A 26,842-nucleotide genomic window follows, 5' to 3' on the forward strand; every position below is an offset into this window, starting at 1 on the left:
CTGAGGTAGAAAATTTGAACAGACATATAACAAAAGAAGACATTGAAGAGGTCATCAAAGAACTCCCAACAACAAAAAAAGGCCTGGCCCAGATAGCTTCACTAGAGAATTCTACCAAACATTCAGAGACGAGCTGGCACCAACTCTATTCAAACTACATAGAAAAGGATGGAATACTCCCTAATTCATTCTATGAAGCAAGCCTAACCCTGATAGCAAAACCAGGCAGACACCACTAAAAAAGAAAATTATAGACCAATATCCCTCATGAATACAGATGCAAAAATTCTCAACAAAATCCTAGCTATTAGAATCCAAGAACATATCAAAAAATAATAATCCTGACCAACTGGGATTAACATTGGATATATTATGCAAGGATGGTTCAACATTTAAAAATCAATCACCGTAATCCACCACATAAATAAAACAAAGGAAAAGAACCACATGATCATATCAATCGATGCAGAAAAGGAAACTGACAAAATCTAACACCCATTCCTGATAAAAAATCTCAGCAAAATAGGGATAGAGGGGAAATTCCTCAACATGATAAAGGGCATCTATACAAAACCAGGAAAGCCTGTGACATAGTGCCTAAGAGTTCGGCTGCTAACCAAAAGGTCAGCAGTTCGAATCCACCAGGTGCTCCTTGGAAACCCTATGGGGCAGTTCTACTCTGTCCTTCCTATAGGGTTGCTATGAGTTGAAATCGACTCAACAGCAACAGGTTTGGATTTTGGTTTTTCATACAAAACCAACAGCCAACATCATTTTTAATGGAGAGAGGCTGAAAACATTCCCCTTGAGAACAGGAACAAGACAAGGATGCCCTTTATCACCACTCCTATTTAACATTGTGCTGGAAGTCCTAGCTAGAACAATAAGGCAAGAAAAAGAAATAAAGCGTACCCAAATTGTTAAGGAAGAAGTAAAACTGTCCCTATTTGCAGATGATATGATACTATACATAGAAAATCTCAGAGATTCTACAAAAAAAGCTACTGGCTCTAATAGAAGGATTCAGCAAAGTGGCAGGGTACAAGATCAACATATGCAAATCAGTCGGATTCCGCTACACTAACAAAGAAAACTTTGAAAAGGAAATCAGAAAAACAATACCATTTACAATAGCCCCCCAAAAGATAAAATACTTAGGAACAAACCTAAACCAAAGAAAACTATAATATACTACTGCAAGAAATCAAAAGAGACCAAAATAAATGGAAGAACATACCATGATCATCAATAGGAAGACTTAACATTGTGAAAATGTCAATACTACCCAAAGCAATCTATAAAATAGACATAATTTAATACCAATCCGTATTCCATCAACATTCTTTAAAAGAGATGGAAAAACTATCAACTTTATGTGGAAAGGAAAGAGACCCTGGATAAGCAAAGCACTACTGAAGAATAAGAACAAAGTAGGAGGCCTCACACTTTTCGATCTCAGAATCTACTAAACACCACAGTAGTCAAAACGGCCTGGTACTGGTACGACAACAGACACACAGACCAATGGAACAGAGTTTAGAGCTCAGAAGTAAATCCACCGACTTACAAACAACTGATCTTCGACAAAGGGCCAAAAGACATTAAATGGGGAAGAGAGTCTCTTTAATAAATGGTGCTGGCAAAACTGGATATCCATTTGCAGAAAAATGAAACAGGATCCATACCTCACACTATATATAAAAACTAACCCTAGATGGATCAAAGATCTAAATATAAAACCTAGAACTATAAAGATCACGGAAGAAAAATTAGGGGCAAATCTAGGGGCCCTAATTTATGGCACAAATAGACTATCGAACATAACTAAAAATACACAAACAGCAGAAGATAAACTAGACAACTGGAAAAAAATAAAATAAAAAACTGGAACCTCCTGAAAATTAAACACTTACATGCAACAAAAGACTTCTCCAAAAGAGTAAAAAGAGAACCTACAGACTAGGAAAAAAAAATTGGCAACAGCATTATCGGACAAGTGACTAATCTCTAAAATTTATAGAACACTTCAACACCTCAACAACAAAAAGAGAAACAACCCAATTAAAAAATGGGCAAAGGACATGAGCAAACGCTTCACCAAAGAAGATATTCAGGTGGCCAACAAATACAGGAAGAGATACTTGTGATCACTAGCCATTAGAGAGATGCAAATCAAAACAACAGTGAGATATAATCTCACCCCCCAATAATGCAATGATCAAAAAAACAGAAAAAGACAAATGCTGGAGAGGGAGTGGGGAAACTGGAACTCTTATACACTGCTGGTGGGATTGTAAAATGGTACAACCAATGTGGAAAACAGTATGGTGCGTCCTTAAAAAGTTAGAGATACCATATGATCCAGCAATCCTACTACCGGATATATATCCTAGAGCACTAAGAGCAGTGACACAAATAGACATATGCACACCCATGTTCAAAACAGCATTAGTCACAATACTAAAAAGATGGAAACAACCTAAGTGCCCATCAACAGATGAATGGATAAGCAAACTATGGTACATAAACACAATGGAATACTATGCAATGTGAAAGAATAACAATGAATCCGTGGAACATCTCACAACATGGATGAATCTGGAGAATATTATGCGAAGTGAAATAAGTTAATCACAAAAGGGCAAATATTGTATGAGACCACCCTTATAAAAAGTGAAGAAAAGGTTTACACACAGAAGGAAACATTCTTTGATGGGTACCAGGGATGCAAGCAGGAGGGAGCGAAAATGACTAGCTAGATAGTAGACATGTACTAACTTGGGTGAAGGGAAAGGCAATACACAATAAGGGGGATGTCAGCACAACATGACCAAGGCAAAGGAAGACACTGGGAGGTACGCAAGAGTAAAAGGCAACAACAGTAAACACTATTACATACATGATCCTGCAATAACAGTAACGACAAACATAACTTACAAGTAAATACATAGGTAGATGTGTAAGCTGAACAGGTGTGGGATGGCGTATAGGAGTACACCCATGAGCATATAAAGGTTTGGCAGAGGATATTTCTACATACGTGTTTGTGATTGCTGCAAGATATCCACGTATCTAGTAGAGCACACAGGGGGCAAAGTTAACGAAAACTCCTTAGCTGTAACAAAATACCTTGAGGGACTGAATCACTGGGCTTGAGGGCTTAGGACCGTAGTCTCTGGGGACATCTAGGTTAATGGCATAACATAGTCCACAAAGACAATATCCTTCACCCCGACATTGCTGGCACTTATCACAAAAACAGAAAATAACAAATGTTGGAGAGCTTGTAGGGAAACTAGAACTCTTATACACTGCTGGTAGGAATGTGTAAAATGGTACAGCCACTATGGCGCTTCCTTAAAAAGCTAGAAATAGAAGTACTATATGACCCAGCAATCCCACTTCTAGGTATATAAAAAAAATACCCTAAAGAAATAAGAACCATGACACAAACAGACATATGCACACCCATATTCATTACAGCATTATTCACAATAGCAAAAAATAGAGAAAACCTAAATTCTCACCAACAGATGAATGGATTAACAAATTTTGGTACATACACACAATGTAATACTATGAAATGATAAAGAATAACGACAAATCTGTGAAACATAACATGGTTGAATTTGGAGGACATCATGCTAAGTGAAATAAGTTAATCACAAAAGGACAAATATTGTATGAGACCACTGTCATGGATTCGAATTATGTCCCCCAAAAAATGTGTGTATCAATTTGTCTGGGCCATGATTCCCAGTATTTGTGATTTTCCTATATGTTGTAAATCCTGCCTCTATGATGTTAATGAGGGAGGATGGGCGGCACTTGTGTTAGTGAGGCAGGACTCAATCTATAAGATTGGATTGTGTCTTGAGGCAATCTCTTGAGATATAAAAGAAAGAAGCAAGCAGAGAGACGGGGGACCTCATACCACCAAGAAAGCAGTGCTGGGAGCAGAGGGTATCTTTTGGACCTGGGGTCCCTGCGCAAAGAAGCCCCTAGTCTGGGGGAACATTGATGAGAAGGCCGATAGAGAGAGGAAAACTTCCCTGGAGCTGAAACCCTGTATTTGGACTTTTAGCCTACTTCACTGTGAGAAAATAAACTTCTCTTTGTTAAAGCCATCCACTTATGGTATTTTTGTTATAGCGGCACTAGATGACTAACACACCCACTATTACAAAGAAAAAAGGTTTACACATACAAAACATTGTTTGATGGTTACCAGGGATGGAGGGGGAGGGAAAATTACCAAATAGAAAAATATGTGTTAATATTGATGAAGGGAAAGGCAATACACGACATGGAAGAAGTCAGCAAAATATGCAGGGGAGGACAACTAAGAGGAACAGCAAGAACAAAGGGCAACAACGGTAATTACTATAGCATAGACAATTCTGCAACAATAGTATTTACAAACACTAATTTATGAATGGCTACACAGGTACATAGGTATGTCAAGAGGTGTGGGAGGGTGTAAGGGAATAGATATAGGTTTGGTGGTAGATATTTCTACATACATAATAGAAAAACAAATCTGTCCTGGAAGAAGTACAACCAGAGTGCTCACTGGAAGCAAGAATGGTGAGACACATACTTTGGACACATTATCAAGAGGGATCAGTCCCTGGAGAAGGACATCATGCTTGGTAAAGTAGAGGGTCAGCGAAAAAGGGGAAGACCCTCAATGAGACAGATTGATACAGTGGCTGCAACAATGGGCTCAAACATAACGACTGTGAAAGCCAGCTCTGTTTTAAAGGGGTAGGTTCTAGAAGAAAATGAGGAAGCTCTTTATTTAATATAATGGAACCATCTCCAAGATGTGCTCCTCAGTGAAAAAGCAAGGTGAAGACAGTGTGTAAAAAAGGGAGGAATTGTGTGTGTGTGTGTGTGCGCGCGTGCGTGTGTGCTTGTGTTGTATACCCTATATGCATAGACTGCCTGGAAGCAAACACAAGAAACTAACAACACTGGTTTGCTCTGGGAAAAACTGAGTACTTGGGTCAGAAGAAGGAAGAGGACTTACTTTTCACTGTACACCCTTTAGTACTTTTTTGACTTAGACCACATGCCTGCATTATCTATTCAAAAAAATTAATAGGACAATTTAAAAAGGGGGGGGTGGCACTACTCAACTCCAGCCAATTGCCACCATGTAAGAATGCAGCACCACTGTTATCAGACCTGCCAGTTTTCAATAAAGGCTGGAAATCCAGATATTTTTGTAAGGCCTCTTGATTTTTTTTTAATCAGCTCAATTTTTTATTAAAACACAGAAGCCAAATTTAGACCAGGGCAACCTCTGTAAGGGATCATGCCTGTCTTGGTCTTTGCTGTATCCCCAGTACCTGGCATACAGTATGAGCTCAATAAATATTTGTTGAATGAATGCACTCCAGTTCTCCACAGCACATACCACATTTGTTTAAGGGGACTGAAGGGAACAGTATGAGTGGATGGGAGGCAGAGCAATTTGGAAGAGGCACAATATTTTGATTAGGAGAAGGAACAGAGTAACTCCTCCAGGCCTAGTTATCCCCATTTTACATAAGAGGAAACTGAGCCTGAGAGTGGTCAGGTGACTTGCCCAAAGTCAGAAAGCTAGCAAAGCAAGGGGCAGAGCTATACTTTTAACTGAAACCTTAGAAATCCAAAGCCACTGCTCCATCCACCATACCACCATGCCTCCAAATTATATTTTTCTGAGGCCTACCATAAAGGTCAGAAGATGTGCTTTCACTCCTCCCACCCTGACCATGTTTCAGCAAAACTGAACAACCTATGGAGCCCTGGTGGTGCAGTGGTTAATCAAAGTAAGCTAAGAAGCATTTGTTTATTCAGCAAATATATATTAAGCACTCATTACATGTCAAACAAGGAGTGGTGCTGTGTTTAACCGCTCAGCTGCCAACCAAAAGGTCAGCAGTTTGAATCCACCAGCCACTCCACTGGAGAAAGATGTGGCAGTCTACTTCCATAAAGATTTACAGCCTTGGAAATCCTAAGGGGCAGGTTCTACTCTGTCCTATACGGTCACTATGAGTCAGAGTCTATTAGATGGCAATGGGTTTGGAGTTTTATGTGTCAAACATTGTGCTAAACACTAGGGATATAGTCAAGAGCAAGACAGGTCTCTGCCTTTATGCAGCTTATAGTACACGGGACTGACATTAATCAAATAATCATATAAATAACTAGTTATAAATTGTGATAATGGCTATGAAAGAAAAGTATCAAGGGCTACTACAGCATGCAAAAGGGGAACCCAGGGATGAAGAGCAATGGATCCCAAACCTCACAGAATTCTTGTTTAACTCTTCAGATTTGCTCTTTGCATAACAGACCTAAACTATAGTAGTCACAAAGGCAAGTCACAGAAATGAGTGAAGCAGGCTGGATGAAAAGCAACACTGGGGCACATATGCCCCATCTAAAGGGGGCAAGCTGCTATCCATTTCTATCTGATTACTGCAATGCAGGAACAAAAGTCCAGGGTCACCAAGATCTTCCCAGGTTCAAGAAAGTTGGAAATCTTGATAATTTTTATGAGAACTCTCCTGATTTTTAAATGGTAACTAATGTGCCTGCCAAAACTTACCTGTGGACATGGTCCACAGGCTGCCAGTTTGTGACCTTTGGTTTATCCCAGCTACAAAAAGTCCCATGGACTTCTGTTGGGCCTACCCTCCAAATGCTTTCTCCTCAAAAACTGGTAAGCCTGGGGCTCTCAGCCTAGGAGCCTACCCTACGCAAGGTTTGGTTTGAGGCTTACTACTGTCCATCACCTTAGAGAAATCTCTAAAAAGAATGTAAGCCTTTCTTTAGCATAACTGTCAGTGGCTTTGGATTCTACACACAGGAACTGTCTAGACCAAACGATACGGCCCAAAAGTAATCCAAGACTCTTAGTGCTCTTTCAGGTCTTTTATTTCCCTGCCACAAAGAGAATACAAGAGAGCAGTAACAGCAAGGCCTATTTCAAAGTGGATGAAGAAAGTAGGCACGGTTCTAGTCCCTCTGCTTTGCAATTGAGGCCTGAAAAATTTTAGTGCTGCTTTTGGTTGAAGTGGGCAAATACCCTTCTATCAGAATAAACAGGAAGATAGTGTACTCCTACATGCTAACAACATACTCTCAGGAAGCAGCTGAACCTTCTGGCTAATTTGTCCAGAAAAATGTATATATAATTAATAATTATGTTAGACCAAAATTGGTCTGGCATCCAGATGGTGTCTTATCAGCTAATTCCCTTCAGCAGGAAAAATAGTTCCATTATTTGGGGAAGTATGATGGCTAATATCCTGACTGGCCATTTGGGATAAAGTATAACTAAGAATGAAAAATTCTCCAGGAACAATTTGAATTTGCTTCTACATTTTTCTCCTGCTGTGACCAGGACCCTCTATTGTGATCTTTGTCGAAACGGCCAGTCGTGATAGCCAGGCACCATCCAGTTCTTCTGGGCTCAGGCTGCTGGAGGCTGTGGTAATTGTGGTCCATTAGTCCTTTGGACTAATATTTTTCTTGTGTCTTTGTTTTTTTTTTTTTTTTTTTTTCATTCTCCTTTGCTCTGGATGGTATGGGTCCAATAGATGTATCTTAGATGGCTGCTCGCAAGCTTTTAAGACCCCAGACGCTACTCACCAAAATAGGATGTAGAACATTTTCTTTATGAACTATGTTATGCCAATTGACATAGATGTCCCCAGAGACCATGGTCCCCAGCCCTCACCCCCAGTAATTTGGTCCCTCAAAGTGTTTGGATGTGTCTAGAAAGCTTCTATGACTTCGCCTTGTTCAAGTTAAGCTGACTTTCCCTATATTGTGTGTTGTCTTTCCCTTTACCAAAGTTAAAACTTGTCTATTATCTAGTGAGTGATTTCCCCTTCCCTCTCCTCCCTCGTAACCATGAAAGATTGTTTTTTCCTGTGTGTAAACCTTTTCTTGGATTTTTATAATAGTGGTCTCACACAGTATTTGTCCTTTTGTGTTTGACTTATTTCACTCAGCATAATCCCTCCAGATTCACTCATGTTGTGAGATGTTTCAGAGATTCACCGTTCTTTATTGTTGCATAGTATATATTTTCACCAAAAAATTTTTTTAAAAAGAATATAAATCTAAAAACAAATCATGACCTGGATGGTGTAGTATAAAGCTTTGGCTTTATATACTACAGTCATCCCTCAGTATCCACGGGGGATTGGTTCCAGGACCCCCAGTGGATGCCAAAATCTGCAGATACTTAAGTCCATTATATAAAATGACATAGTATTTGCATACAACCTATGAACATCCTCCCCTATACTTTAAATCATCTCTACATTACTTAGAATGCCTAATACAATGTAAATGCTATGTAAATAGTTGTTAGGGGATAATAACAAGACTTGAGACAAACAATGCTCAATGCTCAAACAAGTGCCAGAGAGAGACTGAGGATCTGTAAAATGGCAGGAGGCTACAGCAGGGCATGCCTACACATCTTTTTATTCACGTGGATTCAGTGTAGTGCTTAGCGTATAGCAGATTCAAGTTTTGCGTTTTAGAGTTTTTTTTTTTTTAATATTTTCAACTTGTGGTTGGTTGAATCTGTGGAACCTGAAGATACAGAGGGCTGACTATAATTCATTAAATTGAAATTTTTATGTGTTTGAATGTTTTTTGCATTTTTCTATATGTGTGTTATATTTCACAATTAAAAAAAAGTTTTAAAGAATGTTACTCGCCTACCCTAGTAGCCAGGGGGAACGCTCTATCGCCAGAAAAAGGTAGATGGGAAAGCTTGCTGAGCAGACCAAACACAAAAACAAATAACAGTAGTGACCATAGTCCTGTACAACTAACATGTGCCTGAAATATGGGTGCTTTATGTTGCCTCAGAAAGGAAGAATCTGAACTCTCAGTTCTATTCCATTGATCTTATGCCATTAAACATTGACTTGACTATTAGAGCTTTGCAGTCAGTTTTGAACTCAGAAAGTGTGAGTCTGCCAACTTTGTTCTTCTTTTGCAACTCTGTAAGTCCAATATTACCTAGATACCAAAACCAAAGACATCAGAACAAAAGAAAAGTACAGACCAATATCCCTTCAGAATATAGATGCAAAAAAACCTCAAGGAAGTACTAGCAGGCTGAATACAAGAACATACAAAAAGGATTATACAAAATTATCAAGTAGGATTTATACCAGGAATGCACAGTAGGTTCAACATAAGAAAATCAATCAGTGTAATATACCACATTAATAAAACAAAGGAAAATAACCATATGATCATCTCAATTGATAGAGAAAAGGCATTTGAAAAAATCCAACACTCTTTCATGATAAAAACACTCAGCAATCTAGGTATATAAAGGAAGTTCCTCAACATGATAAAAGGTATTTATAGAAAACCCACAGCTAACATCATTCTAAATGGTGAAAGACTGAAAACTTCCCTCCTAACGTCAGGAACAAGACAAGGATGTCCACTTTCCCACTGTGGTTAAGCATTTGGCTGCTAACTGAAAGGTCAGTGGTTTGAACCCACCAGCTGCTCCAGGGGAGAAAGATGTGGCGGTGTGATTCCGTAAAGATTACAGCCTAGGAAATCCTATGGGGCAGTTCTTCTCTGTCCTATAGGGTCGCTATGGTTGGAATTGACGCAATGGCAACGGGTTTTTTTGGGGGGGGGTATTTAACAGTGCACTGGAAGTTCCAGCCAGAGCAACTAAGCAAGAAAAATAAATAAAAGGCATCCAAATTGGAAAGGAAAACTATCTCCATTCACAGATGACATGACCCTATATACAGAAAATCTCCAAAAAAAAAAAAAACCCACAAGAAAGCTACTAGAGCTAATAAATGAATTCAGCAAATTGGCAAGGAACAAGATCAACATATGAAAATCAGAAGAGAAATTAAGAAAACAATTTCATTTAAAAATAGCATCTAAAAGAATAAAATACATAGAAGTAAATTTAATGAGGGGGATGAAAGACTTATACACTGAGAACTATAAAACACTGCTGAAAGAAAACAGATATAAATAAATGGAAAGACATTCCATGTTCACGGAAGACATTATTAAGATGCCCATACTACCCCAAGCAATCTAGACTCAAAGCAATTCCTATCAAAATTCCAACAATCTTTTATGTAGAAATGGAAAATCTGATCCTCAAATTCATATCGAGTTGCAAGGAGCCCCAAATAGACAAAAATCTTGAAAAAGAAGAACAAAGTAGAACTCATACTTTCTGATTTCAAAACATACTATGTAAAGCTACAGTAATCAAAATGGCAGTACTGGTGCAGTAAGTTCCCAGGTTACAAACATCTGACTTGCAGACAACTCATATTTGCCCTTTAATGTTATGAAAATTTGCCCTCACTTTGAAACAACTGAAGCAACCCCTACTCGCAACAAATTCTTCATCACAATCACCTTCACTTGATGCATGTGCAGCTTTTAAACCACTGAAAAGGCTTTGACCCTTTTCTTGCACTAAAAAAAAAAGTAAGGCTAAATAAGAACTGTATGCACCTGTTCCAACTTACCTACAAATCTGACCTAAAGACACACTTAGGGATGGATCTTGTCCTTAACCTGGGGACTACCTGTATAAGGATAGACATATAAACAAATGGAATAGAATTGAGAGTCCAAAAACAAACCCATACATCCATGGCCAGTTGATTTTCAACAAGACTACCAAGCCTATTCAATGAGAAATGAATAGTCTCCTCAACAAATCGTGCTGGGACAATTGGATCTCTGCATGCAAAAGAATGAAGTTGGAGCCATACCTCATACCATATACAAACGTTCACTCAAAATGGATCAATGACCTAAATATATGAACTACAGCCATAAAACTCTTAGAAGAAAACATAAGGGTAAAGCTTCAAGACCTTGTTTTTGACAGTGGATTCTTAGATATGAAACCAAAAAACACGATCAACAAAAGAAAATATAGATAGATTGGACTTCATCAAAATTAAAAAACTCTTGAAAACCATAAAACTCTTGTTCATTGCAGCACTTTTCAAAATAGCCAAAAGGTGGAGACAGCCGAAATGTCTGTCAACAGATGAATGAATAAACAAAATTTGGTATACAATGGAATATTATGCAGCCATAAAGAAATAAGGAAGTTCTGATGTATGCCACAACATGGATGAGCCTTGAAAATATTACATTGAGCAAAATAAGTCAGTCGTAAAAGGACAATTATTGTACAATCTCACTTACGTGAAAAAAGCAAATATATAGAAACCAAAGATCATTAATGGTTACTGGGGCAGGAAGGAAGGGGAAAGAGGAATTTTTTTTGTTTGGAGGGCACTGAGTATATGTTAACGGTGCTGGAATATGTTGAAAAAGGATAGCAATAATGAGCGTACAACATGAAAAACGTAATCAATGTCATTGAATTGTAAATGTGAAAGTTGTTGTGCTGTTGAATGTTTAGTGTGCATATTTTCGCCACAATAAAAAATACTAATTCCACAATGAAAAGAAAAAAGACAAACACAAGAAAACATAGGGGAAATGCTTCCAGACCTAGTTTTTAACAATGGATTCTTAGCTATGACACCGAGAGCACAAGCAACAAAAGACAAAATAGATAAATGGGACCTCATCGAAATTTAAACCTTTCGTTCATCAAAGGACTTTATCAACAAAGTGAAGAGACAACCTACAAATTGGGAGAAAACTTGGGGGAACCATATATCTGATAAGGATCTAATGCCCAAAATACATAAAGAACTCCTACAACTGAATAACAACCCAATCAAAAAGTGGGCAAATGACTTGAATAGACATTTCACCAAAGAAGAAATATAAATGACAAACAAGTATATTAAAAGATGATCAACACCATGACTCGTTGTTGTGTGCCGCTGAGTCGATTCCAATTCACAGCAACACAAAGAGACAGAGAAGAACTGCCCCATAGAATTTCCTAGGAACCAGACCGCAAAGTCTTTTCTCTCATGGGAGCAACTGGTGGGTTTGAGCTGCCGAACTTTCAGTAAGCAGCCAGTAGCAGGCGAGCACTTAGTCATTAGGGAAAGGCAAATCAAAATCACAATGAGGTTATCACTTCGCCCCACTAAGATGGCTATGATTTAAAAAAATAAAAACAACAGGTGTTTGTGAGGATGTGGAGAAATTGGAACCCTCAGCTACTGCTGACAGAATTGTAAGATGGTACAGCCACTGTGGAAAAGTTTGGCAGTTCCTCAAAGTTAAACAAGGAATTACCAGAATTACCATATGACCCAGCAATTCCACTCCTAGGTATATATCAAAATAAATTGAAAGCAGAAACACAAACAGATACTTGTAAACAATGTTCACTGCAGCACTATTCACAATAGCCAAAAGATGGAAACAGCCTATATGCCCATCAATAAATGAATGGATAAATACATGGTACAAACATATAATGAAAGATTATTAAGCCATAAAGATAAACAAGTTCAGATACATGCTACAACATGGATGAACCTTGAAAACATTATGCTGAATGAAATAAGTCAGTCACAAAATGACATATATGGTATGATCCCACTTATACGAAATATCTAGAATGGGCAAGTATGTATCAGTGGTTGGGGGGGGCAGCAGAAGAAAGGGGAAAAGGGAAGCTTATTGCTTAGGGGACACTGAGCTTCTGTTAAGGGCAATGAAAAAAATTGGAAATGGGTAATGCTGATTGGTTGAAGAACAGGATAAACATAATTAATGTCACTTAATTGTACATGTGAAAAGCGTTGAAATGGCAAATGTTCTGTTACATAAATATTTACCACAATAATTTTAAAGAAGAAAAAAGTTAAAGCTTTTGTCCATCAAAGGACTTTATCAACAAGTGAAGACACAACCCACAGAATGGGAAAAATTTTTGGAAATAATATATCTGAACAGGGTTTAATATCCAGAATACATAAAGAACTCCTACACCTCAACAACAAAAAGGCAAGCAACCCAGTTAAAAACGGGCAAAGAACTGAATAGACATTTCACCAAAGAAGATATTCAAATAGCCACCAAACACGTGAAAAGATGCTCGATGTCATTAGCCGTAAGAAAAGATGCAACTCAAAACCACAGTGAGAGACCATTTCACTCCTACTAGAACGGCTAAGATTGAAAAAACAGAAAATAACAAACATTAGCGAGGATATGGAGAAATTGGAATCCTTATCCACTGCTGGTGGGAATGCAAAATGGTACACCCCTTGTGGAAAACTGTGGCAGTTCCTCAAAAAACTGAAAATTAGAACTACCATAAAACCCGTTGCCATCAAGCGACCCTATAGGACAGAGTAGAACTGCCCCATACAGTTTCCAAGGAGGGCCTGGTGGATTTGAACTGCCGATCTTTTGGTTAGCAGCCATAGCTCTTAACCACTACACCACCAAGGTTTCCAAAACTACCCTATGACTCAGCAATCCCACTCCCAGGTGTATACGCAAAAGACTTGAAAACAGAGACCTGTATACCAATGTTCACTGCAGCACTATTCACAATAGCCAAAAGGTGGAAACAACCTAAATGTCCATCAACAGACAAATGGATAAACAAAACGTGGTACCTATACACAATGAAAATACTACTAAGCCAATAAGAGAAATGAAATCTTGATACATGCTACAACATGGATGGAGCTTGAAGACATTATACTGAAAAAACCGTCAATCACAAAAGGGCAAATATTGTATGTCCTCGCTTACATAAAAAGACAAGAACAATAAATGTTGGAGAGGCTGCGGAAAGATTGGAACTCTTATACACTGCTCGTGGGAATGTAAAATGGTACAACCACTTTGGAAATCTCTCTGGCGTTTTCTTAAAAAGTTAGAAAGAGAACTACCATACAACCCAGAAACCCCACTCCTCGGAATATACCCTAGAGAAATAAGAGCCTTTACACGAACAGATACATGCACACCCATGTTTATTACAGCACTGTTTACAATAGCAAAAAGCTGGAGGCAACCAAGGTGTCCATCAACGGATGAATGGTTAAATAAATTATGGTATATTCACACAATGGAATACTACGCATCGATAAAGAACAGTGACGAATCTGTGAAACATTTCATAACATGGAGTAACCCAGAAGGCATTATGCTGAGTGAAATTAGTCAGATGCAAAAGGACAAATATTGTATAAGACCACTATTATAAGATCTTGAGAAACAGTATAAACTGAGAAGAACACATTCTTTTGTGGTTACAAGAGGGGGGAGGGAGGGAGGGTGGGAGAGGGTTATTTACTGATTAGATAGCAGATAACTACTTTAGGTGAAGGGAAGGACAATACTCAATACAGGGAAGGTCAGCTCAACTGGACTGGACCAAAAGCAAAGAAGTTTCCAGGATAAACTGAGTGCTTCGAAGGTCAGCGGAGCAGGGGCGGGGGTTTGAAGACTATGGCTTAAGGGGACTTCTAAGTCAATTGGCAGAATAAATTCTATTAAGAAAACATTCTGCATCCCACTCTGAAGTGTGGCATCTGGGGTCTTAAATGCTAACAAGCAGCCATCTAAGATGCATCAATTGGTCTCAACCCACCTGGATCAAAGGAGAATGAAGAACACCAAGGTCACAAGATAACTATGAGCCCAAGAGACAGAAAGTGCCACATGAACTAGAGACTTACATCATCCTGAGACCAGAATAACTAGATGGTGCCCGGCCACAACCGATGACTGCCCTGACAGGGAGCACAACAGAGAACCCCTGAGGGAGCAGGAGAACAGTGGGATGCAGACCCCAAATTCTCATAAGAAGACCTGACTTAATGGTCTGACTGAGACTAGAAGAATCCAGGCGGTCATGGTCCCCAAACCTTCTGTTGGCCCAGGACAGGAACCATTCCCAAAGACAACTCATCAGACATGGAAGGGACTGGACAATGGGTTGGAGGGAGATGCTGACAAAGAGTGAGCTACTTGTATCAGGTGGACACTTGAGACTGTGTTGGCATCTCCTGTCTGGAGGGGAGATGGGAGGGTAGAGAGGGTTAGAAGCTGGCAAAACGGTCATGAAAGGAGAGACTGGAAGGAGGGAGCGGGCTGACTCATTAGGGGGAGAGTAAATGGGAGTATGTAGTAAGGTGTATATAAGTTTATATGTGACAGACTGACTTGATTTGTAAACTTTCACTTAAAGCACAATAAAAATTATTAAAAGAAAAAAAGACAAGGACAGGCTAATGTATAGAGACCAAAGCTTATTAGTGGTTACCAGGGGTGGGAAGAGGGGGGCAGGGGGAATTATTGCTTATGGAGCACTGAGTTTCAGGTTATGGTGACGGAAAAATCACATTGTTTAAGGGTAGGGTTGCACGGTCAATAAAGGTAATTGCTGTCAATAAGTTGTACACCTGTGAAAAGTTGAATTGGCAAATGCTGTGTGGTAGATATATTTACAACAACAAAAACAGCAGCTGCTGAGGCTGTTTGCATACAACCAAACACCTCATGGGATTTGGTTTCTGGTTTGGAGGTTTAGGGTTCTGGTTTAATGGGACATCCCGGTTAATTGGCCTAGTATCTGTTTAATGCTTCTGTTCTACCTCCTAGTTTGTTTCATAGTGCCTGGGGTCTTAAAAGCTTGCAAGCAGCCATCCAAGGCAGGACAACTGGTCTCTATTCACCTGGAGCAACAGAGGAAGAAAGAGAGTCAGGAATAAGAGGAAATAGAATGTGCGGCTGCCTCCTTTGCCCAGAGACCAGAGGAACTGGATGGTACCCAGCTACCATAACTGAATGTTTTGATCAAAGATTCTATAGAAGAATTCTGATCAAATGGGGGAAAATGCAGAACAGAATTTCAAATTCTCATGGAATCCAGGCATCCTGGAGCCATTGAGGCTACATGAGCCCCTAAAACTATTGCCCCAAGATACTCTTTAAACCTTAAACCAAAAATATGCCTAGAAGTCTTCTTAAAGCCAAACAGTAATTTAGCTTAAGTAGTAAAAAATGTCTGCCTTGAACATTATGCTTTTAAGATCTATCTATATGGGATCAAATTGACAACAGCAACTCAAAAGATTAGATAGAAAACTTAGCGAACAATGTGTTTATGCTAATGGGGAGGAACAATTCAGAAAATGGGGGCGAGAATGGTTGCACAACTCCAAGAATGTAATCAATGTCACTGAATTGTACATGTAGAAATTTGCTGAATTGGTGTATGTTCTGCTGTGTATATTCTCAACCACAACAACAACATGTATATATACAAATGACCAAAACACATGAAAGGATCATTAGTCATTGCTGTGGTTGTTGTTATGTGCCATCAAGTCAATTTCCAACTCATAGTGACCCTATAGGACAGAGGAGAACTGCCCCATAGGGTTTCCTACGGTGTAATTTTTACATGAACAGATGGCCAGGTCTTTTTCCAGTGGAGCCACTGGTGGATTCAAACCACAAACTTTTTGTTAGCAGTCAAGCACTTAACCATTGCACCACCAGGGCGTTTTCACTAGTCATTAAAAAAAAAAAAGTCATTGGGGAAATGCAAATCAAAACCACAGTGAAATACTATACTTCACTCCCACTAGAACGCCTTTTATCAGAAAAATGCAAAATAATAAGTGTTGGGGAAGATGTGGAGAAATTGGAACCCTCATCCACTGCTAGTGGAAATGTAAAATGGTGCAGCCCCTGTGAAAAAGTTTGCAGGCTCCTCAAAAAGTTAAACATAGCAATCCTACTCCTTGGAATATACCCTAGAGAAATAAGAGCCTTTACACAGATATATGCACACCCATGTTCATTGCAGCACTGTTTACAATAGCAAAAAGCTGGAAGCAACCAAGGTGCCCGCCAATGGATGAATGGATAAATAAATTATGGTATATGCACCCAGTGGGATACTACGCATCGATAAAGAACAGTGATGAATCTGGGAAACATTTCATAACATGGAGGAATCTGGAAGGCATTACGCTGAGTGAAATGAGTCAGTTGCAAAAGGACAAATATTGTATGAGACCACTATTATGAGAACTCGAAAAATAGTTTAAACAGAGAAGAAAATATTCTTGATGGTTATGAGAGGGGGAGGGAGGGAAGGTGGGAGAGGTGTATTCGTTAATTAGATAGTAGACAAAAACTATTTTGGTGAAGGGAAAGACAACACACAATACAGAAGAGATCAGCACAACTGAACTAAACCAAAAGCAAAGAAGTTTCCTGAATAAACTGAACGCTTTGAAGGCCAGCGTAGCAGGGTTTGGGGACCATGGTTTCAGGGGACTTCTAAGTCAACTGGCATAATAAAATCTATTAACTATGAGTCGGAATCGACTCGATGGCACTGGGTTTGGTTTTTTTTTTTTTTTTTTTGGTTTATTAAGAAAACATTCTGCATCCCACTTTGGAGAGTGGCATCTGGGGTCTTAAACGCTAGCAAGCGGCCATGTAAGATGCATCAATTGGTCTCAACCCACCTGGATCAAAGGAGAATGAAGAACAGCAAAGACACAAGGTAATTATGAGACCAAGAGACAGGAAGGGCCACATAAACCAGAGACTACATCAGCCTGAGACCCGAAGAACTAGATGGTGCCCAGGTACAACCGATGACTGCCCTGACAGGGAACACAACAGAGAACCCCTGATGAAGTAGAACAGTGGGATGCAGACCTCAAATTCTCGTAAAAAGACCAGACTTAATGGTCTGACTGAGACTAGAAGGACCCCGGAGGTCATGGCCCCCAGACCTTCTGTTAGCCCAAGACAGGAACCATTCCCAAAGCCAACTGTTCAGACAGGGATTGGACTGGACTACGGGATAGAAAAAGATACTGGTGAAGAGTGAGCTTCTTGGATCAAGTAGACACATGAGTCTATGTAGGCAGCTCCTGTCTGGAGAGGAGATGAGAAGGCAGAGGGGGTCAGAAGCTGGCCAAATGGACATGAAAATAGAGAGTGGCAGGAAGGAGTGTGCTGTCTCATTAGGGGGAGAGCAACTAAGAGTATACAGCAAGGTGTATATAAATTTTTGTATGAGAGACTGACTTGATTTGTAAACTTTGACTTAAAGCACAATGAAAATTTTAAAAAGTTAAACACAGAATTACCATAAAAATTACCATATGACCCAGCAATTCCACTCCTAGGTATATACCCAAAAGACTTGAAAACAGGGACTCAAAAAAACACTTGCACACCAATGTTCATAGCAGCGTTATTCACAATAGCCAAAAGGCAGAAACAACCCAAGTGTCCATCAACATATGAATGGAAAACAAATGTGGTATATACACACATACAATGGAATATTATTCAACCATAAAGAGAAATGAAGTTCTGATACATGCTACAACATGGATGACCCTTGAAAACATTAAGTTGAGTGAAATAAGTCAGACACAAAAGGACAAATAGTATATGACCCCAATTATATGAAATATCTAGGATAGACAAAGGCACAGAGACAAAAGTTTACTAGTGGTTACCAAGGGCGGGGGTTGGGGGTAATGGGGAGTTATTGCTGAAGGGGTACTGAGTTTCTGTTTGAGGTGATGTAAAACTTTTTAAAACAGATAGTGGTGATGGTTGCATAACAAGGTTAATGTAATTAACATCACTGAATTATACATTGAAAACGGTTAAAATAAATTTTTGTTAGATATATTTTTCCATAATTAAAAAGAAAATGAAGTACTGACGCATACTACAACATGGATGAACCAAAAATATTATGCTAAGTGAAAGAAGCCAGATACAAAAGGCCATGTATTATATAATTCCATTCATATGAAATGTCTAGAATAAGCAAATCCATAGAGACAGTAGATTAGTGGTGGCCTAGGGTTTGAGGGAAAGGGGGCATTGGGGAGTGACAACTAAGGTGTGTGGGCTTTCTTTTGGAGATAATAAAAATGTTCTAAAATTGTGCTGATGGATACAAAACTCAGTGAATGTACTAAAAGCCATTGAATTGTACACTTTAAATGGATGAATTGTATGGTATATGAACTATACCTCAATAAAGCTGTTTTAAAAGAGAAAAGGGGAGAAAGTCCCACAGACAGCGGCAGAGCATGCAGCAGAAAGGGGAACAGGGAACACAACAGACTCACTGAGCTAGCAAGAGAACAGACAGAATGACAAGAGAGCGTAAGAAAACAAGTTATAGATCAAGCTAATGTGAAAAACAGGGTGTAAGACAAAGTGGCTTACAAAGAAACTGATAAAGAGTGCATGTGTGTTAAAAGACAGAAAATGTTCTGATGGAGAATGAGTTGTGAAAAAAGTATTTTGACAGAAATACTGCGTTGTGAGAAAGGTGTAAGAGGAAGCATATGTAACAGAGAAAGACTGTGTATGTGTGTGTGAGAAACAGAGCGTGCGCATGTTTGCAACAGAGAATACTGTGCTATTGACAGGACAATCAAGTGGGTGACAGAGAAAGGGAAGAGATAATGTGTGACAGAGGGAAACTGGGCAACAGAGAGAGAGGGTAGGTGATAAAGCAAGCGAGCAGGCAAGAGAGAGCAAGTAGGTGACAGACGCAGTGAGTAGGTGGGTTACAAGGAAAGGGCAAGCAAGTACGAGACAGAGAGGGGTGACAAAAAAGGGCAGTAGGCAAAAGAGAAAGGGTAGGTAACAGAGGTAGCGAGAGAGAATAAGAAAAGAGGGTGGGTTGCAGAGAGAGGGTGGGAGGGAAAAGGTATAGCAGAGAAAGTGTAGGGGACAAAGAGCATGCAAGAGAGCAATAAAGAGAGTAAGAAGGCAAAAAATGTGGCAGAGTAAGTGGGCAAGAGAGAGGGGGCGGGTGACAGAATGAGGAAGTGGGCAAAAGAATGAGAAAGAGGGCAACAGAAAGACAGTGAATAAGTGGGTGACAGAGAGGAATAGGGTGAGAGACAGCAAGGGAGAGTAGACAACAAGGTGAGCAGGTGAGTGATAGAGGGCAACAGAGTGACAGTGAGCAAGGGAGAGAGAAGGTAGGCAACGTAGAGAGGATGGGTAATGGAGAAAAAGAGGGTGGGGGACAGAGAAATTAAAGGGTGAGCAACAGAGAGAAGGAGAGGGTGGGTAACTGACAGTTAATCAATTTATTGTCTCTTGGTTCCAAATTCACCCTTCAACACCTGCTCTGCAATAAGACAGAATTCCTTTAAATATCTTTCCTTTACAGTGAACACTATGTTAAGCTTTCTCAGTAAAGGGCACTGGAAAGACATTGCAGGAGGAAGGGGCTCTCCTGATGTTTCCAGCTGCTGCACAGTGGGTCAGCAGTGTGGGGGTAAGGACATCTGGTGGAGCTCTGTCCCAGTCCACACCCAGAATGCATAGTCCCTCAATGATCTTAAAGCTTCAGCCTGGCCTGGTGATAATCTCGCAGCCTTGTCTACATGGAAACCAGCACCCTGAGAGCCTTCTACCTTCACTGGCATCCTGGCTCCCGTGCAGCTCACCTGCACCTTGGGCCCCACTCCTTCTGCACATCCGTGCCACCAGTTGCTGATTGCTTGCTCCCTGCCTACACTCCAGAGGGCTGCTCTTGCTTGCCCAGTGACTGCAGACTAGCTCCTGCCTGGGCAAACCAGCAAACTTTTCGGCTATCCAGTGGGTTGAACTACACCTTCTCCAATGAGGTCTGAACTCCAGCCTTCAGGAGAGGGCCCCTGCCAAATGTGTCCTTCCTTGGGTACTCTCCCTTAGCCCTGTTGTTAGTTGCCATGGAGTCGATGCTGATTCATGGCGCCCCCATGTGCAGAGTAGAACTGCTCCATAGGGTTTTCAATGGCTGTGATCTTAACAGAAGCAGCAGATTACCAGGCCTTTTCTTCTGCAGTACTGCTGGGTGGGTTCAAACCACCAACCTTTAGGTTAGTAGTCAAGCGCAAACCTTTGCACCACCTAGGGACTTCCCTTAGCCCTAGGGTACCATATAGAGTTTGGTTATATCTTATAGTCACTCGTTTATCAATTTAACAGTTCTTTATATTAAACGGAAACCCTGGTGGTGTAGTGGTTAAGTGCTACAGCTGCTAACCCAAAGGTCGGCAGTTTGAATCCACCAGGCGCTCCTTGAGCACTCTATGGGGCAGTTCTACTCTGTCCTATAGAGTCGCTATGAGTCGGAATTGACTCGGCGGCAATGGGTTTTTATATTAAACTTCTGTCTAACACACTGCGTGGTTTCTATCTCCTGAATGGACCCAGAATGATACAGTAAGAGAGAGAAAAAGACTGGGAAACAGAGAGAATGGGTGACAGAGAAAGTAGTGGGTAATAGGGACAGTGAGCAACAGAAAGAGAATGGGTGACAGAGAAAGAAAGAGAATAGGTATTACGGATTGAATTGTGTCACACAAAAATGTGTTGTAAATCCTAACACCTATACCTGTGATTATAATCTCATTTGGGAATGGATTTTTGTTATGTTAATGAGACAGTATTAGTGTAGGGTGTGTCTTAAATCAATCCCTTTTGAGATATAAAAGAGATTAAAACAGGAAGCGAGCAGAGATGGGGGAAGATAGATGCTACACCACATGAAGATCACCAAGGAACCCAGCCATCGCCCAGAAGCTAAGAGACAAGGGCCTCCTCGCAGACCTAACAGAGAAAGAAGGCCTTCACCCAGAGCCAGTGCCCTGAATTCGGACTTCTAGCCTCCTATACTCTGAGAAAAGAAATTTTTGTTTGTTAAAGCCGCCCCCTTGTGACACTTCTGTTAAAAGCAGTACTAGATAACTAAGACAGTAGGTAACAGAGACTGTGAGTAACAGAGAAAAGAGGGAAGGTACAACAGAGGGACACAGAATGGGGAGGATGACAAAGAAACAGAGAGGGGGTGGGATAACAGAAAGGGTAAGTAGGCGACACACAAAGTAGATGACAGAGAGAGGGTATGGCGGGCGAGAGAGACAATGGGTAACACAGAAAAAATTGGCAACAGATAGTGAGAAACAGAGAATTAGAGAGAGGGTAGGTGACAGCAAGTGGGTGGGCTGGCATCATAGGGAGAGCACGGCTGACACAAAAGTGTGCCACAAAGAGTATGTGACAGAGACAGTAGTTTATGACAGACAGTAAAGGTGTGTGATAGAGAAAATAGGTGTGCAGAGAATGTTTGTGTGAAGAGGAGTTTCAGAGTTTTCTTCCAGCATGCACACATGCACACGCAAAGGTGAAAGAGACAGGGAAGGAGAGGGACAGACCGGGGAGGGGGGGTGAGTGTGTGTAGGATTGTGCCAAAGAGCAGAAATATGAGCAATAGAGAAGGGAATACTTTGTGCGGGGGCGGGGGGGAGGTACACAGATTGTGTGAGAAGAGGGGAGAGATTAAGAAAGATTAGGAGAAATAGAAGAGGGATTGTGAGAGATGAGGAGTCATGGGAGATGCGGAGATCACAAGAGACAGGGCAGTTGTGAGAGCCAAAAGGGAGGGATTGTGAGAGCAGAGGGTGATGACTGTGAGAGGAGGGGTGATTGTTTTGGGGCAAGTGTCAGAGGAAGGGATTGTTTGGGAAACGTTCAGGGGAGTGAATGAGAGAGACAAATGGCAGCACGAGAGAGCGATGTTGGGGAATTGCTTGCTTTCTTGGGGAAAAGGAGGGGAACTAAAGGTACTAAACTCATCTCTATTCTTCAATGAGAAAACTGAGGCTCAGAATACTCAAGTGGCTTGCTTGCGATCACCTAGCTAGCAAGTGGCACAGCATAATTTGAACTCAAAAAGGTCCAACTCTGAAGTCAGTATTCTGCTACACTACCTCCTTCTGTTTTGCCCAAGTCTTCCTTAAGGAAGTCATGTAACTAGTCCAAAGATGTGCTTTTACTCCTCTTAAGGAGATCTTTAGGTATCAAGGGGACTTTTTTTTTTTATTGTTGTAAAGATATACACACATATATAACATTTGACAATTTAGTGTTTTTCACATGTACAACATAGTCATATCGATTACATGAATCATGTTGTGCATCCATCACTGATAGTCATTGCCAAATTGTCCATCACCATAAACAGAGATATTTTAACAGCCTTAAAAACATTGTTTTTGAAAAGGAAGACAGAACTATTCCACTGCCCCAATTTATTGCTTTGTTCAGGAGCCTTTATCAATATGGGGATTGTGCTTTAATGTCTCAGCCAGCAGGTACCCATGTAATTAGCAAGCAGTGCCCAAAACCAAACCAAACCAAACTTGTTGCCATCGAGTCACTTCCGACTCATAGCGACCCTATAGGAAGAGCAGAACTGCCCCCGTAGGGTTTCCAAGGCTGTAATCTTTACAAAAGCAGATGGCCACATCTTTCTCTCACAGAGCAACTGGTGGGATCCAAGCAGCAACATTTCGGTTAGCATTCCAGTGCTTTAACCAGTACCCATCGAGATTATTCTGCTGCCTAAGTAAACTCTCTTGTAGCACACTCATAACTACCTTCATACTGTCAATATCGTCGGAAACCCTGGTAGCGTAGTGGTTAAGTGCTACGGCTGCTAACCGAAGGGTTGGTAGTCCTTGGAAACTCTATGAGGCAGTTCTACTCTGTCCTATTAGGGTCACTATGAGTCGGCATCGACTCGACAGCACTGGGTTTTTTTTTTGGGGGGGTACTGTCAATACCAAGGTGCCAGTCTTCATACCAGCAACCATGTATATACTGTGTTATGTAAAGTGCACAGGCTTTGCAAGCAGACAGACTGAGGCTGGAATCTTAGTTCTGCTCATAGCCCCGTTGAGTGTCAAATGCTACAGAAGTTTAAAGGGTCTGAGAAGTGAAAAAAATATAGGCTTAGCAGCAAGATATCTGGTCATGTTAAGGAGAATGGGTTCTTTGGAGACAATGAAGTACAGTGGGTAAGAAGTGTAAAAGCTAGCCTGGGCTCACCATATACATCCATTTTTTTCTTTCTCTAGATCTTTTTTCTCCCCCTCTGGCTATACTTTGAAGGTTTCGGAACTGGAGATTTACTAGGCTTTATTATTAAGTTCGGGAGAAAGATGTGGGAGTCTGCTTCTATAAAGATTACAGCCTAGGCAAGGTCATGGAAGCTCCATAGACACAACCAAACTCTCTCAGAGACTGAATTATTGGGCTGAGGGCTGCAGGGCACCATGGTCTCGGGGAACATCTAGCTCAATTTGCTAAACATAGCTTATAATGAATATTTTCTACATTCTACTTTGGCCAGTAGCATCTGGGGTCTTAAAAGCTTGTGAAAGACCATCTAAGATACTCCCAATGGTCTCATCCTCTCGGGAGCAAGGGAGAATGAAGAAAACCAAAGGTACAAGGGAAATATTAGTCCAAAGGACTATTGGACCACAACTACCACAACCTCCGCCAGACTGAATACAGCACAACTAGATGGTGCCCGGCTACCACCACTGACTGCTCTGACAGGGATCACAGTAGAGGGTCCCAGACAGAGCTGGAGGAAAATGTAGAACAAGATTCTAACTCACAAAAAAAGACCAGACTTACTCACCTGACAGGGACTGGAAAAACCCCGAGAGTATGGCCCTTGGACACACTTTTAGCTCAGTAATGAATTCACTCCTGAGGTTCACCCGCCAGCCAAAGATTAGACAGGCCCATAACACAAAACGAGACTAAAGGGGCACACCAGGCCAGGGACAAGGACTAGAAGGCAGAAGTGGACAGGAAAGCTGGTAATAGGGAACCCAAGATTGTGAAGGGAGAGTGTTGACATGTTGTGGGGTTGGTAACCAATGTCACAAAACAATATGTGTATTAATTGTTTAATGAGAAGCTAGTTTGCTCTGTAACCCTTCATCTAAAGTACAATTAAAAAAAAAGATCAAAATCCCGAGGCTTATTCCAAAAAAAAAAAAGATTACACAGCCTAGGAAACTCTAAGAGGCAGTTCTACTCTGTCCTATAGGGTCACTATGAGTCAGGATCAACTCGATGGCAACAGGTTTGGTTGTTTGTATTAAGTGCTGGTAAGCCCTCTCCCACTAATCCTATCCCTTCCCTTGAAGCAGATCCCAGAAGGCCAGCCCTGCCATTTAGATTCCTTTTTAATTTAACTCCTTTTTTTGAGCACTTAACAATATACCAAGTACTTTTATGACCTGAGGCCCTCATCTAAAATACAAAGGGCTCCTAATTGGCCTCCCAGCCCCCAATCAATCAATCCTCCCTTGGCAGTCATTAATACATTTAAAGAGCAGATCTGACAATATCATTCTCCAGCTTAAAACCTTTCAAGGGTACCTTGTCCTCAAAAGGATAAGTTATATTCCCCTTAGGCCAGCATACAAATTCTGCTGTTCATTTTGAGATCACCTCCCTTATAGTTTGCTTTCTAGCAATATCACACTACAGACTACAGACAGCACCTGAAGGGAACCACATAAGCCTCTCATGCTGTATACAGTCAGGGACTGATTACCCAATAAGCAAGGTACCCACGGGCTTACTTCCGCTTACTTACTAATCTGTAATGCACAATTTCACCTGAGTTTCACCACATCTACAAATTAGTATGTAAACACAAGCAAGCCCGTACGTACCTTGCTTACTGGTTAATCCCGCCCTGTTACAGTCCCCTCAGCCAAAAATGCAAAAAATTCCCGCTCCGCCATGTCCCCCTTTGGCATCTGGTGAGTGCTTATTCATTTTTTAACACAGATCTCAAACGTCTGCAGTCGGCCATTCCCTCCTTTGAGCGGACACTATTTTACATATTGTATCTGTTATGTCATAGGCATTGTACCTGTTATAGCGCTTATCAAGCATTACAGCAACTATTGGTTTACCCGACCGCTTGCACTATGAGATTTAAGCCATTTGGGGGCAGGGACCGTGTTTTAGTCCTCTCCCTATCCTGGGGCGTGGTAGGCCGGAAAGACTAAAAAAGGGCTTGATCTCTCAACGAGCTCATACCCGAGGGTTGTTCGACCAAAAAATAGGGGCATGGGGGCTTTAGAAATCTGGTCGATGTCCACAGCGGATGCCCGCGTCCTGCTCCAAACAGTCCGCGGGAGCACATTTCTCAAGGCTCGCTTCCGCAACTTAGGCCCTGAGCCCCGGGGGCCACCCTCCACCCGCGCCTCGGGCAGGACTTGCGAGCTAGACCCGCACGGCGGCCCACACATACCGCAGGTAATGGGCAGTCTGCTCTGGGCTCAAGGCCTGGGCTTCCGCAAACCCTGTGGACACCTCCATCACTCTCAGCCTAGATTCCAGGTATCTCGGCCGTGGTTTGAATTTCGCTCGCTCCCGTTCTGCTCATGCGCCTGGCGCGTAGGGGGCGGGCCCAACCGTTGCACTGCCTTGCCCCGCCCGGAGGGTCGCTCACCTGCAACTACACGCGCTGCCGCTGGGCGGCGATCGCAGCCTGTGCAGCGCAGAATGGGAGGTGTCACCTTGTCGTGCATTGTATTTCCCATCCAATCCAAGCCGTGCTGAGGCGAATTCGTCTGTGTTGGGGATGAGGGGGTGTGTATGTGGGGCGTGTGCAAGGAAGTGTGTGTGGTATGGAGTGGGGGGTGGAAAGGGTGTATGTGTGTGTAATCTTTCAATCCTTGTCAGTACAGCAGACTGCCTGATACGTTCTCAGTCATTTTAGTGGGCTCTGGAGACCTCCTCCACCGACGGCGCCCCCTTAGCCCCCAGATACCATTGTTTCCCTGCTAGCCAGTGCCTGGCACTAAACATGCTTTGAATTCAAACACCCCTTGACTTAAACTCATATTGAAGAAGGGTCTTCGAGAACCAAGCCAAAGCTCATGTTTAAGAAATAAGTAATGCTGTGGTGTACAGTCATTATTTCTTCAGAAGCTCCAACTGAGATGCAGTCACATTTTGAAAAGGAAAA

The 26,842-nt window shown here is 41.2% G+C and overlaps 1 protein-coding gene across 1 annotated transcript in view; it reads right to left on the minus strand.

Annotated features, from left to right (window-relative positions):
• ERCC6L (ERCC excision repair 6 like, spindle assembly checkpoint helicase) overlaps positions 1-26,256 on the minus strand; it is a 44,667-nt gene extending 18,411 nt beyond the window's left edge. The window contains exon 1 of the mRNA XM_010592719.3: positions 26,123-26,256. Coding sequence (XP_010591021.1) covers positions 26,123-26,190 — 68 coding nt within the window. The 5' untranslated portion in view covers positions 26,191-26,256. The remainder of the gene's footprint in view (positions 1-26,122) is intronic.
• Positions 26,257-26,842: the final 586 nt, after the last annotated feature.

This window comes from Loxodonta africana, chromosome X (genome assembly GCF_030014295.1).
Source record: "Loxodonta africana isolate mLoxAfr1 chromosome X, mLoxAfr1.hap2, whole genome shotgun sequence".
Classification (NCBI taxonomy): Eukaryota; Metazoa; Chordata; class Mammalia; order Proboscidea; family Elephantidae; genus Loxodonta; species Loxodonta africana.